This window comes from Callospermophilus lateralis, chromosome 7 (assembly GCF_048772815.1).
Source record: "Callospermophilus lateralis isolate mCalLat2 chromosome 7, mCalLat2.hap1, whole genome shotgun sequence".
Lineage (NCBI taxonomy): Eukaryota > Metazoa > Chordata > Mammalia > Rodentia > Sciuridae > Callospermophilus > Callospermophilus lateralis.
In genome coordinates this window covers 114,580,435-114,603,481 of record NC_135311.1, presented here as the reverse complement: position 1 = coordinate 114,603,481, position 23,047 = coordinate 114,580,435, and the positions used below count along the sequence as shown (strand labels likewise).

General features: G+C 34.1%; 1 protein-coding gene across 1 annotated transcript in view; it reads left to right on the top strand.

The window, feature by feature from the left end:
* Positions 1-23,047, top strand: part of Rlf (RLF zinc finger) — a 72,558-nt gene that overhangs the window by 18,531 nt on the left and 30,980 nt on the right. The window contains exons 2-5 of the mRNA XM_076860661.1: positions 8,520-8,674; positions 9,935-10,016; positions 14,305-14,437; positions 20,618-20,820. Coding sequence (XP_076716776.1) covers positions 8,520-8,674; positions 9,935-10,016; positions 14,305-14,437; positions 20,618-20,820 — 573 coding nt within the window. The remainder of the gene's footprint in view (positions 1-8,519; positions 8,675-9,934; positions 10,017-14,304; positions 14,438-20,617; positions 20,821-23,047) is intronic.

Here is a 23,047-nt window from a genome sequence, read left to right as displayed (position 1 = left end):
GCTGTATTGCACCTAGCAACAAAAAAGTACAATGGAAGTAGAATGGAGGGAGCGGGAAAATATGGAGGAGTTATATTTTAATGGGTTCAGAGTTTCCATTTCATAAGATGACAAGAGTTCTGTGGGTATGGTAGCACAGCAGTGTGAATATACTTAGTATCACAGAACTGTACACTTAAAAATGGTTCATAATGTAACGTTTGTATTAAATGTATTTTACCATAACTTTTTAATTTTTTAAAATTATTAAATTTTTAAAATTTTTTATTTGGTTGTAGTTGGACACAACACTTTATTATTTATTTATTTTTATGTGGTGCTGAGGATCAAACCCAGGGCCTCTCATGTACTAAGGAGCGCTCTACTGCTGAGCCACAACCCCAGCCCATTATCACAACTTTTTTTAAAGCCATATTATAGTAGGGCTTGGTGACACATGACTTTAATCCCTACTGTTTAGGAGGCTGAGACAGAAGGGTAGCAAATTATTGAGGCCAGCCTAGGCAACTTAATGAGACTCTCAAAAATTTTTTTGAAAAGGGCTGAGAATGTTGCTTAGTAGTAGAGAGCACTTGCCTTGCATGAGTGAAATCCTGGGTTTCATACCCAGTACCACAAAACAAAACACCAAAACTATTGCACAGTGTCTGGTACAAACAGGTTTTCTATATCAGTTGATTAATCTGAAAAAATCAAGACCCAGTGAGGTTATCTTTTTTATTTTATTTTATTATATATATATATATTTTTTCCCCTTAAGTTAGAGCTTTATCGTTATTTATAGTAGTTGGGTTTATCCTGATAAGCTCATACCTGCATAGAATTTTATTTTAGTTCATGATCTAGATAGATTATCTTATAAATGATGGGGCATTGATTGAAATCCAAACACCCAAAATGTGTGTTGTTCTAGTCTGTTTTACACAGTTGCCTCAGATTGTGGTACTTTTACCCAGTATGATAAAGCTTAGATTTAAAAATCTCCAGACTTAAAAAAAATATATAAAGATCTTTTAAGAGTAGCAGTTCTTGCTGGAGGTGTAGCTCAGTGGCAGAGCACTTGCCACTGAGCACTGGGTTTAATCCTTAGTAACACCTAAAAATAAACAAATAAAATAATGGCATTCTGTTCTACTATAATTACAATTTTTTAAAGGAGTAGCAATTCATTGAAGCAAAATGAATTGGATGTGTTGAACTATTGAAGCAAAAATTGGAGATAATTTATATTTTTCTTCATTTCTCCCCCACCCCATGATCTTTCTTTTGCATACTTGCTTTGGTTTCTTGAGGGTTTCTAATCTAAAATCTTGAGACAGCACTTAAAAAAAAATTCTGGTAATATATATATAACATACAATTTTCTGTCTTTTTGTTTTTGCCATGGGGGTCTTGCCATGGCCCAGGTTGACCCCAAACTCCTGAGCTCAAGAGGTCCTCCCTCCTCAACTTCCTGAGTAAGGGGCCTACAGGTGTGTACCAAGAGCCCCTGGCCTCAATCATTAAGTGCACAATTTAGTAGCATTAGGTATATTCACATTTTCTGTACCCATTGAACACTAACTCTTCATTCTTCCCTTTCCCTAGCCTCTGGCAGCCACCCTTCTTTCTACCCTTTGTCTCTCAATTTGACTATTTGGTACGTTATGAAAGTGGAACTACAAAATCTCTTTGTGACTTGATTATTTCCTTAGCATATTGTTCTCAGGGTTCATTCATATTGTAGCATATGTGAGAATTGATTCCCTTTTGAGCCTGAATGATATTCCATCATATGTATGTACCACATTTTGTTCATTCATTCATGTTTATGGACACTTTGGTTGCTTCTACCTGTTGACTGTTGATAATAATGCTGCTGTAAATATAATTCTCCAAATACATCTTTGAGATCTTGTTTTCTATTATTTTGGATAAATAATTAAAGTGAAACTATTGGATCATGTGGTATTCCTGATTAATTTTTGGAAGAATCATTGTACTATTTCTATAGCAGCTGTGCCACTTTACATTTCCACCAACAATGTACGGAAAGTTCCAATTTCTCCACATCCAACACTTTAAAAAATTAAATTTATAATAGCTATCCAAATGGGTATCAAGTGGTGTTATGGTTTGGATATAAGGTGTCCCCCCAAAGCTCCTGTGTTATTTTGGGAATATTCAGGGGTGAAATGTTTAGATTATGAAAGCTGTAATCTGATCAGTCCATTCTCATTTGAATGGGTTGACTGGGTGGTAAGGTAGGCAGGTGGGTGCAGCTGGAGGAGGTAGGTCACCAGGGACTGCCCTGAAAGGGTTCATCTCCCCAATGGCGCCTTCTCCTCTCTCTGCTTCCTGGCTTTCATGAAGGGAGCAGTGTTCCTCCACCACACCCTTCTGCCACATATTCTGCTTCAGTTTGGGCCCAGGGCAATGGAGTCAGCCAACCATAGACTAACCCTCTAAAACTGCAAGCCCAAATAAACTTTTCCTCCTCTAAGTTATTCTTGTCAGGTATTTTGGTCACAGCAACAAAAACCTGATTAACATAAGTGGTATTTCATTGTGGTTTTGATTTGCATTTGCCTAATTTGTAGTACTAAGCATCTTTTCATGTGCTTGTTGGCCATTTGTATATATATTCAAGTCTTCTGCCCATTTTAAAAATTGTTTTTAAGTGGTTGACACTTAGAAATTTTAAAATGTATTCTAAATATTAATTCATTAACATGATTTGCAAATATTTTCTCCCATTTTGTGGGTTTCCTTTTTACTCTGTTGATAAGAGACCTTCAGTGCAGTTTTAAATTTTAATGTAGACTAGTTTATCTATTTTTATTTTATTGTTTGTGTTTTTTTGGTATGCTGTTCAAGAAATCATTGCCAAATCCACTGTTACAAAGCTTTCCCCCCATGTGTTCTTCTAGTGTTTTGTAGTTTCAGTTATTAGGTCTTTTATACATTTTGAATTGATATTTGTGTCTAGTCTAAGGTAAGGTCCAATCTTCATTGATTTGCACATGGATATCTGGTTTCCCTGACACTAATGAATACTCATGGTCTACTTGTTGAAAATTATTTTACCATATATATGACAGCGGAATGCATTACAATTCTTACTACATATATAGAGCATGATTTTTCGTATCTCTTCTTGTATACACAGTATATTCACACCAATTCGTGTCTTCATACATGTACTTTGTATAATAATGATCACTACATTCTACCATCATTAATAACCCCATGCCCCCGCTGTCCCCTCCAACCTGACCTCTGTCCTTTATTGATAGCTCCAGTAATTAAATTTTAAGTTTATATCATTAAAGAAACAATTTTTTTCTCAACCACAAGTGATGAAAAGATTGTAAGTTGAGTAAACAAAATATTATATATTCTCGATCATGCTGGTCCTCAAAAAAAACGTGTTTCACATTTATAATATATAATAATTGTGATAGCTCCTCAATCTGTCACCATTTTATGCTGATAATAGAAATGTAAATTGGAACACGTTTTCTGGAGCATAATTTGATACTCTGTAAAGTCTTCAAAATCATGCACCCAGCAATTCTATTTATAGGACATTATTCTAAGAAAGTTGTCATGAATACATGGAAAAAGTTAGGCATACAGTACTCATTTCAGTGTTATATATAATACTGCAAAGTTAGAAAGCATGTGTCCATAAATAGAAAATTAGGTAATAAGTTGTGGTAGCCACACAAGGTTGTACAGCCATGAGGATACTAATGTTGAAGAAAACTTTACAATAAATGTAGAGACATATAGCATGAGTCTATTAAAATACTTTAAACATTAAAGGAATGTTGATATCACTTATTAACAGTATTCTGTTTCTGAGTAGTGGTCATAGTACAATAAATGATATTACTATTATGGCAAAATAGCAGAAGGTATGTTTTGAAATTGAAAATGAAACAAGGCTAGAAAGCATCCTTAAATCCCTAACAGAATCTATATCTAAAAATAATCTTGGTAGGTTGAGATGATGAATAATAAGATTTAGTCATTACAGAAGAAAAATTATAGATAGGTGAATGGACTAACAAGTAGGTCTTTTTTGGTTTTGGCCTTAAAAAAAATCAACCATAGCCATGAGTGTTGGTATACAACTGTAGTCTCAGCTAATTTGGACATTGAGTCAGGAGGATCACAAGTTGGAGGTCAGACTCAGCAATTTAATGATACCCTGTCTCAAAATTAAAAGGATTGGGGATGTAGCTCAGTGGTAGAGTGTCCCTGGCTCAATCCCCAGTTCCTAGAAGAAAAAAAAAAAAGTCAACTGTAACTAATATACAAAGTGTGAGTTGGAGCACAGTGACACATAAGTAAAAGATTTAGGATTATAATTTATTTTAGCCATTTACTCTCTCAGTATAAGCAGCCTGCTGTTTTTCTTCATGTTTTGTTTCATCTCACACCCAGCTTATTTTCTTTACAGGAAACATTCAATACTTCCTCATTATTAACTGATATTTAAGTCTCTTCACCATTTATCCCCCATCTGTCATAGTCATTTTCTGACTTTGTTCAAGCTGCTCTCTCTTTGGAGTCCTCCCATTGCCTTCATCTTTGCATTTTAAAACTTTACTTTTTATACTTCAGAGATTCCAGCTCAAGTGCTGCTTCCTCGTAGAAATCTAATTCATATAGTATTGATCACATTTTATTCAAATTTATGATTTTGAGACATTCATGTGCTAAGAAATTTAAATCATACAAAAGTTTCTTGTTTCGTATGCAAAATTCAAAATAATGTATACCTTTCTCTGTTAAAATCACATTAGTTCCTATTGCCATGAATGTTCAGTTTTCAGAATAAACACCAGCTATCTTTTGTCAGGTTTGTATGAACCACTAACATTCTAAAATATGGGTTTTCAGCACCATTGTTGGAAAATTGGGCACTTTAGAATGGAAATTAGATGTAAACTCTTAGGAAATGATGACCACAATACTACTTGCTACAAAATATTAAAGATAATGCTTGGGAAGAAGCAGCAGAATTTGAAAACATACTTAAGAAAGTTGTGGACTTGTGCATTCTGAGATGATGTAAAGCATGGTAATTAAGTTTGGTCTTTGGAGCTAGATGTCCCTAGCTCAAATCCTGAATACAACACTTAACTTTGGAATGGGGGTTTCAAAGATAATTTCTTAGTTTTGGCTTCTGAAAGGAGGCAGATAGAATGTGAAAGGAAGAACATATCTGCTGGGGAAGATGTTTGGTTTTGGACATGTTCAGGATTTGAATAGACATCCAGATAGGAATGTATAATAGGTAGTTGAAGCATGTAACAAGGGCGTGATAGAGTGATCTGAGGGTAATATACTTGGGATGTGAATGGAAGCATCCCTGTTAAGAATGGTCAAATTTAGTGTCTAAGTTGGCTAATTTTTTTTTTTTTTTTTTAAATCTCACTATGCATTATCTTTTAAAGGCAATGATAGTTTCCATCCTCAGCACTGGGCTCCCACATTGTAGTGTTGATGGAATAAATGACTTTACTGAAATACAGGGAAGAGTTCATCAATTTGATCTCTGTAGAATGCCACTGAACTTGAAGGGGTCATATTTATTATTTATGCCCCATTTCTCCTTCAGTTTTGTTAATGTCTTCTAGAATTTAAAAGAGAAACAAGAGATCTCTGTTTTTTTCTTTACTGCTCCTGATGCGGTTTTGTTTACATAAAGTATTTAAAATGTTATTTGGGTGGCTATAATTCATTCAGCCTAATCTTGCATTAAAAAAAAAAATCATAGAGGGCTGGGAGGGTAGCTTAGCCCCTTGCATGCACAACACTCTGGGTTCAATCCTGAGTGCTGGGGTGAGGGGAGGAAGATATTAATGAAGATTGTTCCAGTGATTCTTCAAATATCAGGAATATATTCATAGTGGGTATGTTATGGAAACTTCACTATTTAATTTCGACTAACATGAGGGGGTAGATTTAGAAATATAGAAAGTGTAAATCAGTATAGAGCAGATTGTAAGCAAACATTCCACAGTGAATTTAATATTTGAAATTGTGTAATTTATAGAAGTCTTAATGGAATATCTGCATCAAAAGATATTAGATTGGTGGCAAGGGCTCTCTTAGTGGGCTTGGGGATTGTGAAGAGACCAATCCTGTCAGTATGTGTTCTGCCCTTCCATTTTCTGTACTATAAAAGTTGGTTGGTTGTTTTGTTTGCTTGCTTGCTTGTTTGTTTCTTTTTGATACCAAGGATTGAACCCAGGGGTGCCCTATTACTAAGTCACATCCCCCGTCTTTTTAATTTTATTTTTTTAGTTTGAGACAGAGTCTGGCTAAATTGCTTAGTGCCTTGCTAAGTTGCTGAGGCTGGTCTCAAATTTGCAGTCCTCCTGCCTCAGCCTCCCAAGTTAACAGGATTACAGGTATGTGCCACCATGCCTGGCTAACAGTTGGTAAATTTGCATGTGTGGTTTCAGCTATCATATTGACTCATTCTCAAAGGTTGTGAAGGTAGGTCCTATCTTTCTCCAGCCCCTAGCAACTGTATGATAATAATAAACTATCAATAGTTATCAAATGAGTAAAAAAGTGGATGTATTCTACAAATAGGGAGACTTGAGAATGTCCATTGGAAGTGGGTCAAGGAGGGTCTGTGTTCAGCAGTAGAGCACTTGCCTAGCATGTAAGAGGTGCTGGGTTGAACCCTCAGCACTAAATAAATAAATGTGTCCAGCTACAACTAAAAAAAATAAAAAAACTAAAGAAGTGGGTCAAGGAATGGTAAACTTAACAAAGATTGATAAGACATAATATCTGACTTAAAGATCATAAAATCTTGATATCAAGGACTGGGGATATAATTTGATAATAGACTAGTTGTCCAGCATGCAAAAAACCCTGGGTTCAATCCACAGCACTACCAAAATAATCTAGTATCAATTTAAAATTTTAATGCTCTCTGATTGTTAAGATTAACTGATAAAAGCAATAAGTTATTTGCTGACTTGATTCAGAATTCCTAACACTGATTTTAATAAATTTCTTCTGAGAAATTAGTAGAAATTATTTATGTAACAGTTAAGCACATATTTTACATTCCTTTTCTCATTTAACTGGGAGGTAGAATTGTTTGATGGTCAGTTTTATGATCCTCTCATCATTTTATTAAAATTTGGGATTTGATTAAATGGTGACATGATCCTCTTCTGAAAATATAGAAGGCAACCAATTACCTAAAATAAGTGTAACCAAGTAGCAAGATACTTAATTGACTGGACATACTAAAATAGCTTGACTGATATTAAAGTGTGCAAAAATCAGGCAATTCAATGTGTTGGTTAGGAATATTTTCATTATACATGGTATAATGACTTATCTCATATGTTTCCTTATAAGGGTCTTAAAAATTTTAAGCAACTATGACCATGCTGTCATATCTCACTTATCAGAACTGATAATAAGGACCATTATTGTAGAAACTAAAGCTTTAGAAAATCTGGTCGAATCCTGCAGTGCAACCATATCTATTTGCCATCCAAAGTTTTGCCATATCTATTTGTAGTTTTCTAGGCAGGAAAATCAAAAACAGAAAGTAAGTTAGGAATCTTTGAAGAAATTATTCTAGGGGTATTAATTCATATCAGATAGAGTGTATTTAAGATAAAAATACCCTTTAAAAATAAGACTTACCTATAGAAGTAAGTTAGGAACTCTCTAGCCTGGTCAGAATGTGAATGATAATAGGAGAGAGAATAAATCCCTTGAAACTAGAGTTTTCAAATAAGAATTTGGCAGGAATTTTTTTAGCATTGTCCAAGGAGAACATAAACCATCATTTGAACAAATTTTTAGTGATAGGACATATGTAATTTGTCAAACTTTTAATCACAGTTCCATTTACCTTTGATTTAAATTCCATGCTGACCAGAAGTTATCACTCCTGAGCTACAATAAAGGATTCGGGGATGCTACGTGGTGATGTGATCATCCCTTGTTGTGAGCAAATAAACTGGCATTTGGTCTTTATGATGAATTCTTTTTAATAAACCTTTTAAAAACAATATAAAATTTGCCTTTTGTAATTTGGTCAACATAAATTAATCTCTGGAAGCCTAATGAATTTTTTGTGAGTAGAAGATGATTTTATGGAACCCTAGAACTGTTGGGCCCTGTGTAAGAATAACTCCTCACTCTTACCCCTTGTCTTCCTCCTCTTCTCTCTTTCTCTCTTAAGTTAATGTTGTATTAATGAAACTCACTGTTTCATTTCAGGGCTATAAAGAGAACTGTAGGCATTTTATGGTTTTGCTTTTAAATTTATTTTCATATCAGAAGAATAAGTCATCCTTTTCTTTAAGTCCTTGAAACAATTAAGTGATGAAAATAGTATCCTCTAAATAAACCAGAGCCTTAAAAAGACAAATAAACGGTGTATGTGTCTGTTAGAAGAAAAGGAAGGGACAGTGCTTTTGAGAACAAAGACAAATTGTTTCATTAGTTCTAATTGTAAAATAATTAAATATTTTTATTTTTAGACTTTATTGCAATATGCAAGCAACAAGAATGCATCAGAACATATTGTGTATCTTCTGGAGGTATATCGACTTGCCATCCAAAGTTTTGCCAGTGCACGTCCATTTTTGACTACTGAATGTGAAGATGTCCTTTTAGTGCTTGGCAGATTAGTACTGTAAGTTGAATATAAATCACTCTAAATATTGAGTACCTTGTGTCATAGTGTTTGCCTGACTTATTTTTAAAAAGACATTACATTCTTCAAAGCACCATTAATTAATAATTTTGAATGAAATTCTCTTTGCTTTCTTCAGGTTCCCAGATCATATAGTCCAGGTGGAGTTCCAACAAAACAACATAATCTTATTGCCTCTAGAGCCTTAGAATCCAAGAATGATACATTTTACCTCTGTCCCTTAGGTATATATTCAGATAACAGAATATCTGGAAACTGCTGTGGTCTTTGAGGATTGCAACATACTTTGGGGACAATACCATGCAATCCTGCAATTTGATTGTATTTCTTGAACTACAACTAATTTAACCAGCAGAAAGCATCAGGATACAATATAAAATTACCATCCTAAGGTCCATGGTCATTTTGCTGTTTTAATATTGACTTCCTGGTAGCAGACAAAATTACACCTTTAATGTATTGTCCATCAGCAAACTGAAAAAATACAATAGCTATTCAAGTTTAGGTTGGCATTATCTTATTCAGCTTATAGATTGTTTACTGGGATAACTTCTAGTCTAGGTAGTTCCTTTTATTTTTCTCTGATCTGCCTTGTTTTCCTTTCTGTTCTTTAAAGCCAAAACCTCTAACATCATACCTTTATGGAACACAGACATTCCTGGTTTTATAATCCCATTGTTCTTTCTGCCAAGTCTCATATTTTCTGTTACCTATCCTAATCCCTGAGTGATAAAGTAATATTCTGCAAGATTTTAGGGAGCTCTTGTTTGAGCTGTTCTTTATTCAAGTTATTATACATTTTCTTTTAAAAAAATTCTTCCTGTCATTGCTTTCCCTATGCCTGGGTAATGATTAGGACACAAAAAAGAAACTTTTTTTTTTTCTTTGCTTGGTTTGTTAGTGATGAAGAAATGACTTCACTAATCATTGTGCTTCCTCTTCAAGTGACAGAAACCTGTATAGATGACAGTTACATATATTTATCACTTTACAACTGAATTAGCAATAGCTTGAGCTTCGGTTTTTGATTTATGGAGCCAAAACTGTTCCTCCTACCTAAACAAAACTGTTTGGGATATAAGTTGAAAAGCCAAGATATCAATTTGTAGAGTGAAAAAAGTTTAAAATAATCTCATCAAATGTAAAATGTATATTCACTATTGCTCTCATACTGTAATTATTACCGTAACCACCATTTTATACTTATTTAGTTTTTTGTTTTTGTTTTTGTTTCGGTAGGAGTTGTTTTGAATTACTGCTTTCAGTGTCTGAAAGTGAACTGCCTTGTGAAGTCTGGGTACCATTCCTTCAGTCTCTACAGGTGAGTTGATTTTAAGTCAAAATATTCTCTGTATAGGTATCCAAGACATCTACTTAATTACTCCCAGCAAACTAAAATCAGAAATTTAAAACAAAAACAAGTTCATTATATATCAATAGTAAGTAAGTTCATGACATGAGAAAAAGAATGTCTACCTCATGATCTCATGAGGGGGTATGTTAAAAAAAAATGGAGTTTTTGTTTCATTTGATTTTGCTTTCTTTACATAGCTTGGAAATCAACAAATATTTTTCATTTTTTGAAAATATAGACAGAATAAGGCTATCAAAAATTTAAAATCTGGGTTGGGGATATAACTCAGTGGTAGAGCACTTGCCTAATATGTGTGAGGCCCTGCATTTAATCCCCAGAATGACAGAAATAATTTAAAAAACAAAAACAAAAAACTAAATCACGTGGTTATACGGTAGCATAGATTATGTTCATGCATTTTACTTATGGGAGAACTACTTAGGCTCTCACATTGACTTGGTTGTCACCTTTCTTAGGTAAGCAGATCAGAAAGTGATAAATTAGGGTGGGAGATAGGATATGAAAAAAAGCAAGTACAGTGCCAGCAACAGAAGACAGTCTTGTTACTGATGGAGACCAAAAAACTATTTTAAAAAAATAGACATAATAAATAATAGCAATCATTCATTTATTGATCACTAATTATGATCACTGCTCTATAGTGGCAGGCTTTATGTCCTTCAGTCAAATAAACCTTATAATTTGAGGATGATTTTACTCTCCATTTACGAGTAGGAAGACAGGCATAGAGAGAGGTTAATTAACTTGTCCAGAATAATACTCACATTCAAGCCCAGAGCTTGTTTTGTTAAATGCTTTCTTCAGGACACAAACTCTTGGGTCTGTTTCATATAGGGACAAATAAAGATTTACATATTAAAAAACATACCTCGGGGCTGGGGAGGTGGCTCAAGCTGTAGCTCGCTCGCCTGGCATGCGTGCTGCCCGGGTTCGATCCTCAGCACCACATACAAACAAAGATGTTGTGTCCGCCAAAAACTAAAAAATAAATATTAAAAATTCTCTCTCTCTCTCTACCGTTCTCTCTCACTCTCTCTTTAAAAAAAAAGAAAAAAAAAACATACCTCATTATCTGGAAATTTCTTTCCTTTGGGATGTATGACCAAAATGAAATTATGTTTATGTTTTTCTCTTTGGGGAGAAGAGGAATCTTTGTCATGTTCTTGACTTTTTTTTTTTTTTTCTTCCTTCTTTTTCTTTTTTGGTACTAGGAATTGAACCCAGAGATGCTTAATCACTGAGTCACATCCCAGTTTTGAGACAGGGTCTCATTAAGTTGCTTAGGGCTTCCAGAGCTGCTGGGATTACAGGCATGAACCACCACACCGGGTTTAGCATATTTTAATCCTTGTAATGCAGTACTAATTTCTCACATGCCTTTATAGCTACTAAAATCATCTTTTATGCATAGTCTATTGATTTTTGTCACTGTGTTTTAAGGCCTGTTGGTAGTTTCATCCCGGCATATGCCATTCCAGAAGAGCACATATTCTTAACACTATTAATATTATTTTTATTAGTCTTTAGAAAAATACTCTATTTCTTCATTGTTTTCTTAAGATTGTTTGCCTGAATAAAACAAATGCCTTCTCATTACCCCTTCTCCCTACTCCATGTAAATTTTTCAGTGGTTATCAGATACATAGGTTGTATTTTTAAATATGCGTTCAGTAAAATTAATGAAGGGAAGAGTATTGATTTAAGAAATGGTCCCTTTTGAAATCTGAAAGACAAAACTTGAATTTCTCTTATTTTATGTAATAAGTGGACAAGGCCCAGATGGTATTGAGGATACTTTCAGCAAAAGAATCTTTTCTGTTTCTTTGCTTGCTTTGTGGTAGTGGGAATTGAACCCAGGGCCTCACCTATACAAAGCAAGTGCTTTACCACTGGGCTGCATCCCTGCCAGACCCTGTCTTTTCCGAACAAGATCTCTCCAAATTCCCTGACTGGTCTCAAACCTAACCTCCGGAGTAGCTGGGATTAAGGGTAGTTGTGATGATGGTGCTCAGCAAAAGAACAGTTTTTGTGAAAACAGGCCACAAGGGGCTGAGGTTGTGGCTCAGTGGTAGAGTTGGTCCCTAGCACGTGTGAGGCACTGGGTTCGATCTTCAGCACTTCATAAAAATGAAATAAAAATATTGTGTTCACCTACAACTAAAAAAATAAATATTTAAAAAAAAAACAGGCCACAAATACAACATTTCTCAATCATGTTTAAACTATGTAACTCTTCCAGACTTTTTTTCTATTGATATAAAAATATTCACTGAAAAGATTTTTTTTTATAATAGGTTCTTTTTTTTAAAAAATAATTTTTTAGAGAGAGTGAGAGAGAATTTTATTTATTTTTTAGTTTTTCAGCGGACACAACATCTTTGTTTGTATGTGGTGCTGAGGATTGAACCTAGGCTGCATGCTTGCAAGCGCGCTACCCCTTGAGCCACATCCCCAGCCCTGAAAAGATTTTTTTTTACTATGTATTTTTTAGTTGTTGGTGGATATTTATTTATTTATTTATGTGTGGTGCTGAGACTCAAACCCAGTGTCTCACAAGTGCTCTACCACTGATCCACAACCCTAGCCTTGAAATGACTTTTTCTTTTGTTTAAATATTTTTTTAGTTGTAGATGGACACAATTCTTTAATTTATTTGTTTATTTTTATGTGGTATCAGGGATTGAACCCAGTGCCTTGGGCATGCTAGGCAAGCGTTCTACCACTGAGCCACAACCCCAGCCCCTGACCAAATATTTTTAATACTTATTTTAAATGGTATGAGAGTGAACATCTTATGTTAATGTTTCTGTGTTATGGTTTCAAGATGTGGTGCAGAATATTTTCCTCTAACAGGAAACCTGATTTTTTAAATTATTTTTAAAATGCCACCATAGTTTTTAAAAACTCGATTTAAGACTATTTTTAAAAGTAATTTTGTTATCATATATGCACATATTACATATATGTATGTATTATAGATATATGTAGGTAACAGGGTTATATACTGTTTGTATTTTGAGTGAGCTATATTTTGAACTTCAACAATGAAAAGTCAAAGATGCTTTTAAAAAAATCAAACTTTGGTTTTTTTAACGTGGCTGTGTTTCATGGCAGTGATACTATTTTCTACCTAAGTGTAACAGTACAGTCCTGTTAGTGTAAATTTGGTAGCCAGGCAAAGAAAATTATGGTGCTTCCACATAGAATCTGTGTCTTCACTGCAAAGTATATGTCTGTCCTAAATTAAAGAGAAAGAAGTCTGAGGACCGGTCAATTGATAAAGGAAAATTGCAGCATTAGTTTAGTATTGCTATTAGCAAACTGTTGGTTGAAATTATCATTTTCTATATTAGTGCTATATCTTAAACTCTTCTCAGTGGGAGATAACAACATATTGGGGTATGTGTCGTTAAAGCCAATCTTTTATATGTTATATATTACTTGAGTGAATATAAAACTATATTCTTAGTTCTCTGAATATTTTTGGTGAATATTTTTCTCAAGAAAAATTGCTGTAAATGGAAGCTTATATTTGTAGAGAATTTCAGAAGTTTAAAATAAGAGAAACAATTTAGAATTTTAGAACATGGGAACAACCTCATTATAATTAATCATCCTCGATAGTAATAAAAGACAGTGAGATATACATAATCATTTATAGTAAAATTCCTAATCATTTTTTCTTTATCCACTATATATAAATTTCCATGTTTATGTGCTGAAATAGAATATCAAATAATAACCTAGACTTTTATTAACATTTTATGTAGAGCCGCCTCTCATTTAAATGGTAATTGAAGAATTTAAATAGTTATATGACAATTAGTATAATTAAGCAGTATTTCTCTTTGAAGGCATAAAATCTTATAAAAGAAAGCTGGACCAGTGGCCTCAAAATAATTAAGTCAGCTATTGCTAAGGCTGTTGGGTCTTCAGAGTGTCTGACCATCTTAATAGTAGGGTACTTTAGATACTCAGTAGTAGTGCAAGAGCTAAATTTTTGATTGTGGTGATAATTTTACCTGAGGGGAATTCAGGAAAGCATTTTAAAGTTTTCAGTAATTTAAAAAGTAGCAACAGAACTGCATAAAGCTTTGAGGATAGTGTAGTCCTTATGTTTTTGCTAGTTTATTTTTAGGAAATCCAAGTTAAAGATCCTTTCAGTTCACAGATGTTCAGCTATATTGATAAGACAAAGTGTTAATTACTGGCTTATTTTCTGTTTTTGTTTTAGGAGTCACATAATACATTGTTGGAATTTGGAAATAATAACCTACAGATATTGGTTCATGTTACCCAAGAAGGGGTGTGGAAAAATCCAATTCTTCTTAAAATTCTGTCTCAACAGCCAGTAGAAACAGAAGAAGGTAATTCTTAATACTTTATTGACTATTTGGGAGGAGAATTTAGTTGATTATGGGTTAAAACTTTATGAATTTTGCCTCTATATACCTGGTCATTCACTTTTCTTTTGAGTAGTAAAAATTATTAGCATTTAATGTTTTGCTTATGTAAATAAGGATTCTTGGAATTTTAGGTAGTGTTAAAAATATCACTTTGCAATAATCTGCTAGTCTTTGGTATATGGTAGAGCTTTGCTTATAATGAAAATTAAAGTATAAATGTGAGTTGACATTTGCATTTTAGACATTGTTTTGACATTTTAGGCTATATTTGATATAGACAACAATTATAACTATTTACTTGAAGTTAATGGAAAGCTCAGAGGATCACATTCTGTTATAATAAAAACAGGTTTAAAACAATTATACTTTTCTACAAATCTTCAGTTTAGGTCTTGGAATAAGAAGCATTGGTGCCTTAAAATATCCCAGTTGATTAATTTATTCACCAAATTTGACCACCATGTACATGCTGTTTAAGTCTTTCTGTATAGTAAGAAAATTAGCATAAAGTTGTTTAGATTTTCTCTTGGTCCTGGCCTTTGATGAGTCTATTGCTTATCATTGCACTGACAATTAAAAAATAAGAAGAAGAAGGAGTAGAGCTGTTAAATAGAAAAGAGATTGGTATTTATTGTTTTCTGTTGAGGTCCTCAATAAATGGTATCTGTAAATATACATAGATGGAGGCTAAAGTATTAACTTTATAATTGCTAAAGTATAGTCATGCGCCACTTAACAATGGGAATTTGTTTGAGAACTGTCATTAATTATATCATTTTCAGATGAAAGTCAAGAATATATTTAAACAAAGTCATTCATATCAGGGGCCCTCTTGCAGTTAAGAGGTGTAGTATAGCAAGGTACACCTGTAATCCCAGTTACTTAGGAGACTGAGGCAGGAGGATCTCAAGTTCCTGCCAGCCTCACAACTTAGTGAGAACTTGTCTCAAATAATAACTAAAAAAGGGCAGGAAGTATGACTCAGTAATAGAGTACCCCTGGGTTCAATCCCCAGTACCACATGCACAGACACACAAAAGATGTGCTTTAAACCCAAAAATGTATGAGGCTTCTGCTGGTATAACACAACATACTGTTTTACGGTAAACTATTTAATAAATAGAAGGAGTATACTCAACTATAAAAAAGAGTATTGTAAGACTGGTAGTCTAGTAGGTTTATTTACACTGACACCATTATCACAAATATGTGAATAATACATTACATTATAATGATGGCTATGTCACTAGCAGTAGGAATTTTTCAACTCCATTATAATCTTACAGGACTACCCTGATGTGTGTGGGTGGGAATTGATTGAAATGTTGTTATATAGCCCATAACTAGTTTCAAAAGTATCTCAGACTAGCATCCTCATCTAGATAAGTCTTGACTAGGACAGAGAAGAATTCATGCTCCATCCAAGCAGGCCCAATCCCTAGAGGAAAAAGGGTAGAGTTGAGTTAAACATCCCCCGTATATTTTCCCGTGATGGACTAATCAAATGTGTCAACTACCTTAGGAATTATTAGTAATTTTTTTCACACAGGGAAATATCAAGAAATGGGGAGAAACATTGTTCATCTAATGTCCCATGGTATCCTATCTGTTCAGTAAAGATTAATTAAGCACCCACCATTTATAAGATTCTGGGTACATGGTATGTACTGAAGAATTATACTGAGGATCACAGTGTAAGTGGTGGGCAACCTGAGGCCTACCTACTTTTACATTGATCCTTAGCCTAATTTCAGATCAAAAGATTAGAAAGCTTCCTTTTTATCTCCACTATTCCTGCAACACAGATGTCAATATATTTGATACCAAAAAGCAGTGATTATCATCTCATTGATTTCTTAGTATCAAGCATAAAAGTGCACATTTTTTATTTCCAAGGAACTCAGTAAATGCATTTCAGTGTAGTTTTTTGAACCAATAAAGGCCTATAAACATTTTTTTCCTGTCTTCTGATTTTGTGTGCCTCTGCCTCAAATTAAATAGTTTATAACTTGAGGTATGTATTAAGTGCCAGCTGAAATTTCTGCCTGGTATGATCATTAAAGACATCATAATAGAGCTCTTTTTAACTGAATCTTAAATGTTAATTGTTTTTATATGATGACATATATGAAAGGTGAAATTTCATGATTTCTGCAACTTTCTTTTTTTTAACCTTTATTTTATTTATTTATGTTTATGTGGTGCTGAGGATTGAACCTAGGGCCTTGCACGTTATTGGTGAGCACTCTACCGCTGAGCTATATATAACCCCAGCCCCTGCAACTTTCTTTTAAATGGCTCAATAAAAGAAAATTTAGGCAAACAAATCTAACTGGAAAGGAGGGTCTAGGTATTTTACATAGTTTATATTGTTTGAAAAAGAGTTGATGTGGTGGTACACACCTGCATAATAATAATGATAATAATAATGATAATTAATAAAACAGTTTTTAAGGGCTGGGGATGTGGCTCAAGCGGTAGCGTGATAGCCTGGCATGCGTGCGGCCGGGTTCGATCCTTAGGACCACATACAAACAAGGATGTTGTGTCTGCCGAAAACTAAAAAATAAATATTAAAAAATGCACACCTGTAATCCTAGTGACCCAGGAGGGGAAAAAAAAAATTCTCTCTCTCTCTCTCACTCTCTCTAAAAAAAAAAATAGTTTTTAAAATACAAGATTTAAAAAATGGGTATAGCAATGGTTTAATTATAATATTGAATAAAATAGTTTTTACCTTCTAGAAATAACAGCTAATTTTTAGAGTGCCTGCTATTTGTAGGGCAGTATATTAGTGCTTTTATATCTCATTTAATCTATAAAACAGGTGAGAGATCACACATGCACAAGATCATGGAGTTAAAATTGTGGAGGCAGAATTTGAATGAAGTTGAGATGTTAAAAAAGTTTTTGACTGGGGATTGATAACCCTTCAGTTACTAAACACATGGTTTTATTAAATATCTGTAATGTGCACGGCATTGTGCATAGTTCTCTAGGGAATACAAAAGACATGGTTACAAATTGCTGACAGTGTAATAAAGGAGTATTACAAATACTGTCCAGTAGTATTGTGCGTTATATGCCTGGCCTTGTTCTGTCTTATCTATAATATAGATATTTAATAAATGTTGTGGGAACTTAAAAAGGTTTGGAGTTATGTAAATGACATGCCTATTTTCAGGTGTGTTACCTCCTGAGTTATTTGTAAGATTGCTTACAACCTAGTAGAGCAGTGTCTTACATTAGGCAGAATAGGATACAGGGAAGAGATGTGTGGCAGAAAATAATATGGAGGAATTAAAGTGAAGAGAGTTTTAAAAATAATAGCAAGGACAGAAGAGCTAAGTTAATTTTCTTGAGGAAAGGAGGTAACAAGGGAAAAAAAAAAGCCAAAATTTTACTTTTTGTATAATTGGGAGAATAGCAATACTGAAAAGAAACAAGGAGCCATTTGAGAAGCAGGGGATATATGATTGTGAGTTCATTTTGTGGAGACTTATAGAAAAGGCCGGCCCTTCATGCTTTTTTAACTTGCCTACATATTATTAAATGTCTGGAATTTAAAACCAAACAGAAAAATAAACAACAACAAAAACAGTTGGGCATGATTGTCCACACCTGTAATCCCATCAACTTGGGAGGCTAAAGCAGGGGGATCACAAGTTTGAGGCCAGCCTCAGAGACTTAGACAATGTGTCAGAGTAAAAATTTTTTAAAAGGCGAGGGGGTATGGCTCAGTGGTAGAGGATCTCTGGGTTCAAGCCCCTTTACCAGAAAACAAAAACAAAGCAAATCAACAACAGGAAGAAAAACAGCTTACATCTGTATGGAATTTCTAGAGATGGAGCTCTGGAGCCATAACTTTCTCAAGTGCCTTAGGAAATGGGCAGGTATATTGTTTGGAGTGCAAATTGGTACAACTTCTGGAGAGCTGTTTGGCAGTAAGAGTCAGTATTACAAATGAATGAAGCTGCAGGCACAGTAGTGCACACCTGTAATCCCAGCTGCTCGAGAGGCTGAGGCAGGAGGATTGCATATTCAGAGCCAGTCTCGGCAATTTAGCAAACCCCAAAAGCAACTTAGTGGAAACCCTATCTCTCAATAAAATATAACAAAAGGACTGGGGATGTGGCTCAGTGGTGAAGTGCCCCTGGGTTCAATCCTTGGTACCAAAACAAACAAAACCCAAATGAATAAAACCTTTAATCTAGCAATTCCACTTCTAGGAATTTGTTCTACTGATAAAACTCACATGTGTACAGGGTTGCAAACTGCAGCATTATTTATGATTGCTAAAGATTGGAAACTGATTGCAAGCCTATCAGTTGGAAATTGTTGAGATGCATTATGATCCATCCATACAATGGATACTATTCAGTTGTTAATGAAATAACTTAAATGTGATGGTGATAGAATGATCTGTATAATATATTAAGTGGGATAAAAATTTCCTTTGTGCCCATAGTATATTTCTTGAAGTATAAACAAACAAACAACAACAACAACAACAAAAAACTGCAATCAATTATTTCTCAGGAAGGGAAACCAGGGCACTGGGGTCAGACTACAAGAGAGACAACTTTTAGCTGTAGACCTTTTTGTTTGCCTTTTGAAAAGTACAGTGTTATCTTTTTTTTTTTTCCCCAATATATTTTTTAGTTATCAATGGACCTTATTTTATTTATTTATATGTAGTACTGAGAATTGAACCCAGTGCCTCTCCCATGCTAAGCAAGCACTCTACCAGTGAGCCATAACCCCAGCCCTAGTGCAGTCTATTTTATAAAAATAATTTTTAAAACTCTATGATTGATACATATAAAGAGAAAGAATGAGAAAATCATCAAGGAAATTGTTTAAAAAACAAAATTTAAGGTCCCATCTAAGACCTAATAATTTATTAAACCCCATAAATCAGAATCTGCGTTTAAGCTCCCTTGGTAATTCAGAAGGCCTTTTTGAGTCAGAGATACACTGTTCTAAAATAACCACCCAGAGCAGTTTATTCACCCATCATGTGACTTACCATGCAGTATTCCAACCTCTGCTCTATAAGTAATGTTATGTAATATCACGTGTTTGTCAAGTATTGACTATTCAAAAAATGAGGGCTTTTCCAGAGCACTATACACTCAGTACTTAGGTGCATATTTAATAGTTCTAAGAATAGCTCCCCTGAACCCCATTACTGGGGATTGAACCCAAGGCTGCCTTACCATAGCTACATCTGCAGACCTTTTTATTTTATTTCTGAGACATGGTCTAAATTGTTGAATTGTTAGCTTCAAATTTGCAATCCTCCTATTAGCCTCCCAAATAGCTGGGATTACAGGCTTGTACCACCACTACGCCTGACTCAGAGCAGCATTTTCCAAAGTGTGTACTACACCAGGAACATATATTTTACAGGGCATTAATAATATGTGTAAAAGGGTTCTCTGGTCAAATCAGTTTGGGAAACATTGGGATAAATAAAAGTGAACAGTTTTCTTTATTGCAGGACTGTTCAGAGATTTGACCAAGGAATCCTTTTTTTTTCTAGGACTACCTCTCAGGTCTTTTGGTCGGTGGAACACACTTTGAGAAATGCCTGGTTTAGAGGAAAGAGCACCACTGGCTTTGGAATCCTTGGCAAGTTACCTAACTTCTCTGAATATTAATTTTCCTAACTTTAAACTGGGGATAATACTTGCCTTGGTGGTGGTGTGAAGAATAAATGAGAATATAAGAAAATTTTTAAATGCTTAAAACTTGATACCTCATGAGTATTCAGTTGATAGTTATTAATATTATGTAGGTTACTTGCTTCATTTTCTTGCCTTTATTTGCATAGTTCATTTCACTATTCCTTACTAGTCTCATCAGAAAGTGAGGGAAAGACAAGGTCAAATAATTTATTTTTATAAAATGTTGATAACTATTAAAAGGTTTGATATTTGGAATAAAAATACTAATTAATGTGGAAATCATTAGCATCATTTTTCTCTTATCTCTGATTGATGAATATTGAGACCAGAATAAACTTCCCATTCATATCTGCTGAATTTTTATTAACCAAAAGCAAGACAACAACAAAAAGATATAAAATGTTCACCATATGTGGTATGTTATCAAAATTTTATTTTTCCTTTTTTCTAGTTAATAAATTGATTGCACAAGAAGGACCTTCTTTTCTACAAATGAGAATAAAACATTTGTTGAAATCTAACTGCATCCCCCAGGCTACTGCTTTATCAAAACTATGTGCAGAATCTAAAGAGATTTCACATGTGTCATCTTTTCAGCAAGCTTATATCACATGTTTATGTTCCATGCTCCCTAATGAAGATGCTATTAAGGAGGTAAGTAAATTAAATAACTGTTATTATTATTATTTGTAGAGATGATGTATGGTCACTATTTCCCATCAGAATGAAAACCAAGATTATTTATTTTTAGTGTACTGCAAAGTATTGCTTTAACTGTGTTTGTAACTGTTTAACAGATTGAATGTATAGCAATACTTTATAGGTGGATTTGAAAGTAGGTAATTTAATAATAAACAAATGATGTTTATCTTTAGATGAGGGTTTTCTATGACTAAAAATATGAAAGTTTTTTTAAATATGAAAGTTTTTTTCTTAATTTTGTTGTTTTGAGAAATGCAGAAATTGTTAATAGTAGTGTCAAGAGATAAACTAAAAAGACTGGGAGCTTAGTTACTTTATGCATTTAACTCTGTAAAATGTAGGACTCCTAGACTCCCTGGGGAAAAAAAATGTATATCTTTTGTTTGTTTTTCGGGATATTGAGGATTGAACTTGGCTCTTGACCACTGAGCCATATCCCTAGCCCTGTTTTGTATTTTATTTAGAGACAGGATCTCACTTAGTTGCTTAATGCCTCACTTTTGTGAGGCTGGCTTTGAAACCATGTCCATGAATATATTGAGCAACAATTGAGTGGCCAAATTAGATACCATGGAAAATAATTATGTGGCAGAGTTGTTTTAAACTATTTTTTGCAGTCACATTATACCTATCATTTTCCTTAGAAAACTTGGGATTAGTTTTCTCTTTCAGTTTTTGATACTACAGAAAAAATAAGACTGCTTCATCTTTATTTCATTACCTACCTTTAATTTTCTAACCTACCATTCAGATCTGACCCATGAATTTCATTTATTTCTACTCTGAAGTTTCTTACTAAATGTAGGAATCCCAAAGATTTTTTTATATAATAATATTTATTAACATTTTGTAATTTTACCTGTAAATGTTTTATTCTCTTTCTACCTCGTTCACTTTAATGTATAGACTCCACTTGGATCTGTTGATCCTAACACATTTTCATTCGGCCTCAATCTCACGTACTCATTTCCTTTCTTACTCTGCTTTCCTGTTGTCATCATAATCATCACTTAATGGTGTATACATTCTCAATTCCTCTATTGATCCTTCATTATACTTGTTTGACTATTGGTATCCTGGTAATCCTAAATCTCCATTTTTATGACCAAATTTAGATGGAAAAAAACTTGCCAGCAAATTTTACTTTAATTGTGTGTGAGTGATGCCCACCTGCAGTTCCAGCAACTAAAGAGGCTGTAGCAGGAGGATTGCAAGATTAATGGCAGCATCAGCAACTTAGCAAGACTTGAATGTCTCAAAATAATAATTGGGGAAAAAAAAAAAGAGGTCTAGGGATATAGTTCAGTGTGTAAAGCACCCTGTGTATATCCAAAAAATAAAATAATGCCCTCTATCCCTGATCTACCTTATTTTCAATATCTGCTATCATTACTATAAATATATACTAACCCATCTAAAATGGCTTTTCTGTGTCACCTTATCTAGCTATATTTTCTTTCTAGCACATATTATTTCCATGAGACATATTTGCTTTTCTATGTCCATACCCTGCCCTCCACCCCGCAATGAAAAATCCATATGGAAAGAGAAATGGGTTGGTCACTGTTATATCCCTACACTCTAAAGGAATATTTAGCTGCACAGGCCCTCAGTACTTACTTGTTAAATGAATGAATGACAATTACAGCTCCACACCTTACTCTTTTGTTAATAAGATTTTGAGTTTTCATTATATGTGTTATGACCAGAATGTCAAGCTGAAACATTGCAGTCATGCTTTGTAAGTTTTTAAATTTTGCTTGAATGTCTTTTTGAATTCTAAAGTGATGCATATTTTTCTTAAGTGTATTTCATCTTAAAATATAATATTTAATGCTCTCTGTGCATTTATAAAAACATAGACCAAGATCAAGCTAGACTAACAGATTTCTGTAGAGATTGGTTGCATCATAGATCTGTAGTTATTTTAAATGGCTAAAATCCTCTATAGCACAGGTCTTACCTCATCAGTATGAGAAGCTTTTGTCAACTCATTATTGAAATTTAAGGTACTTCCCAGTGGCCAAAATAGTGACTCCAAGAATTTGTGATTCCATCTTGGCTCCTAGTAGCCTTTGCATTTCTATTAACTACATTATTATTGTTGCTGTTGTTGTTATTTAGTTGTAGATGGACAGATCCTCCCTCCCTCCCTCCCTCCCTCCCTCCCTCCCTGCCT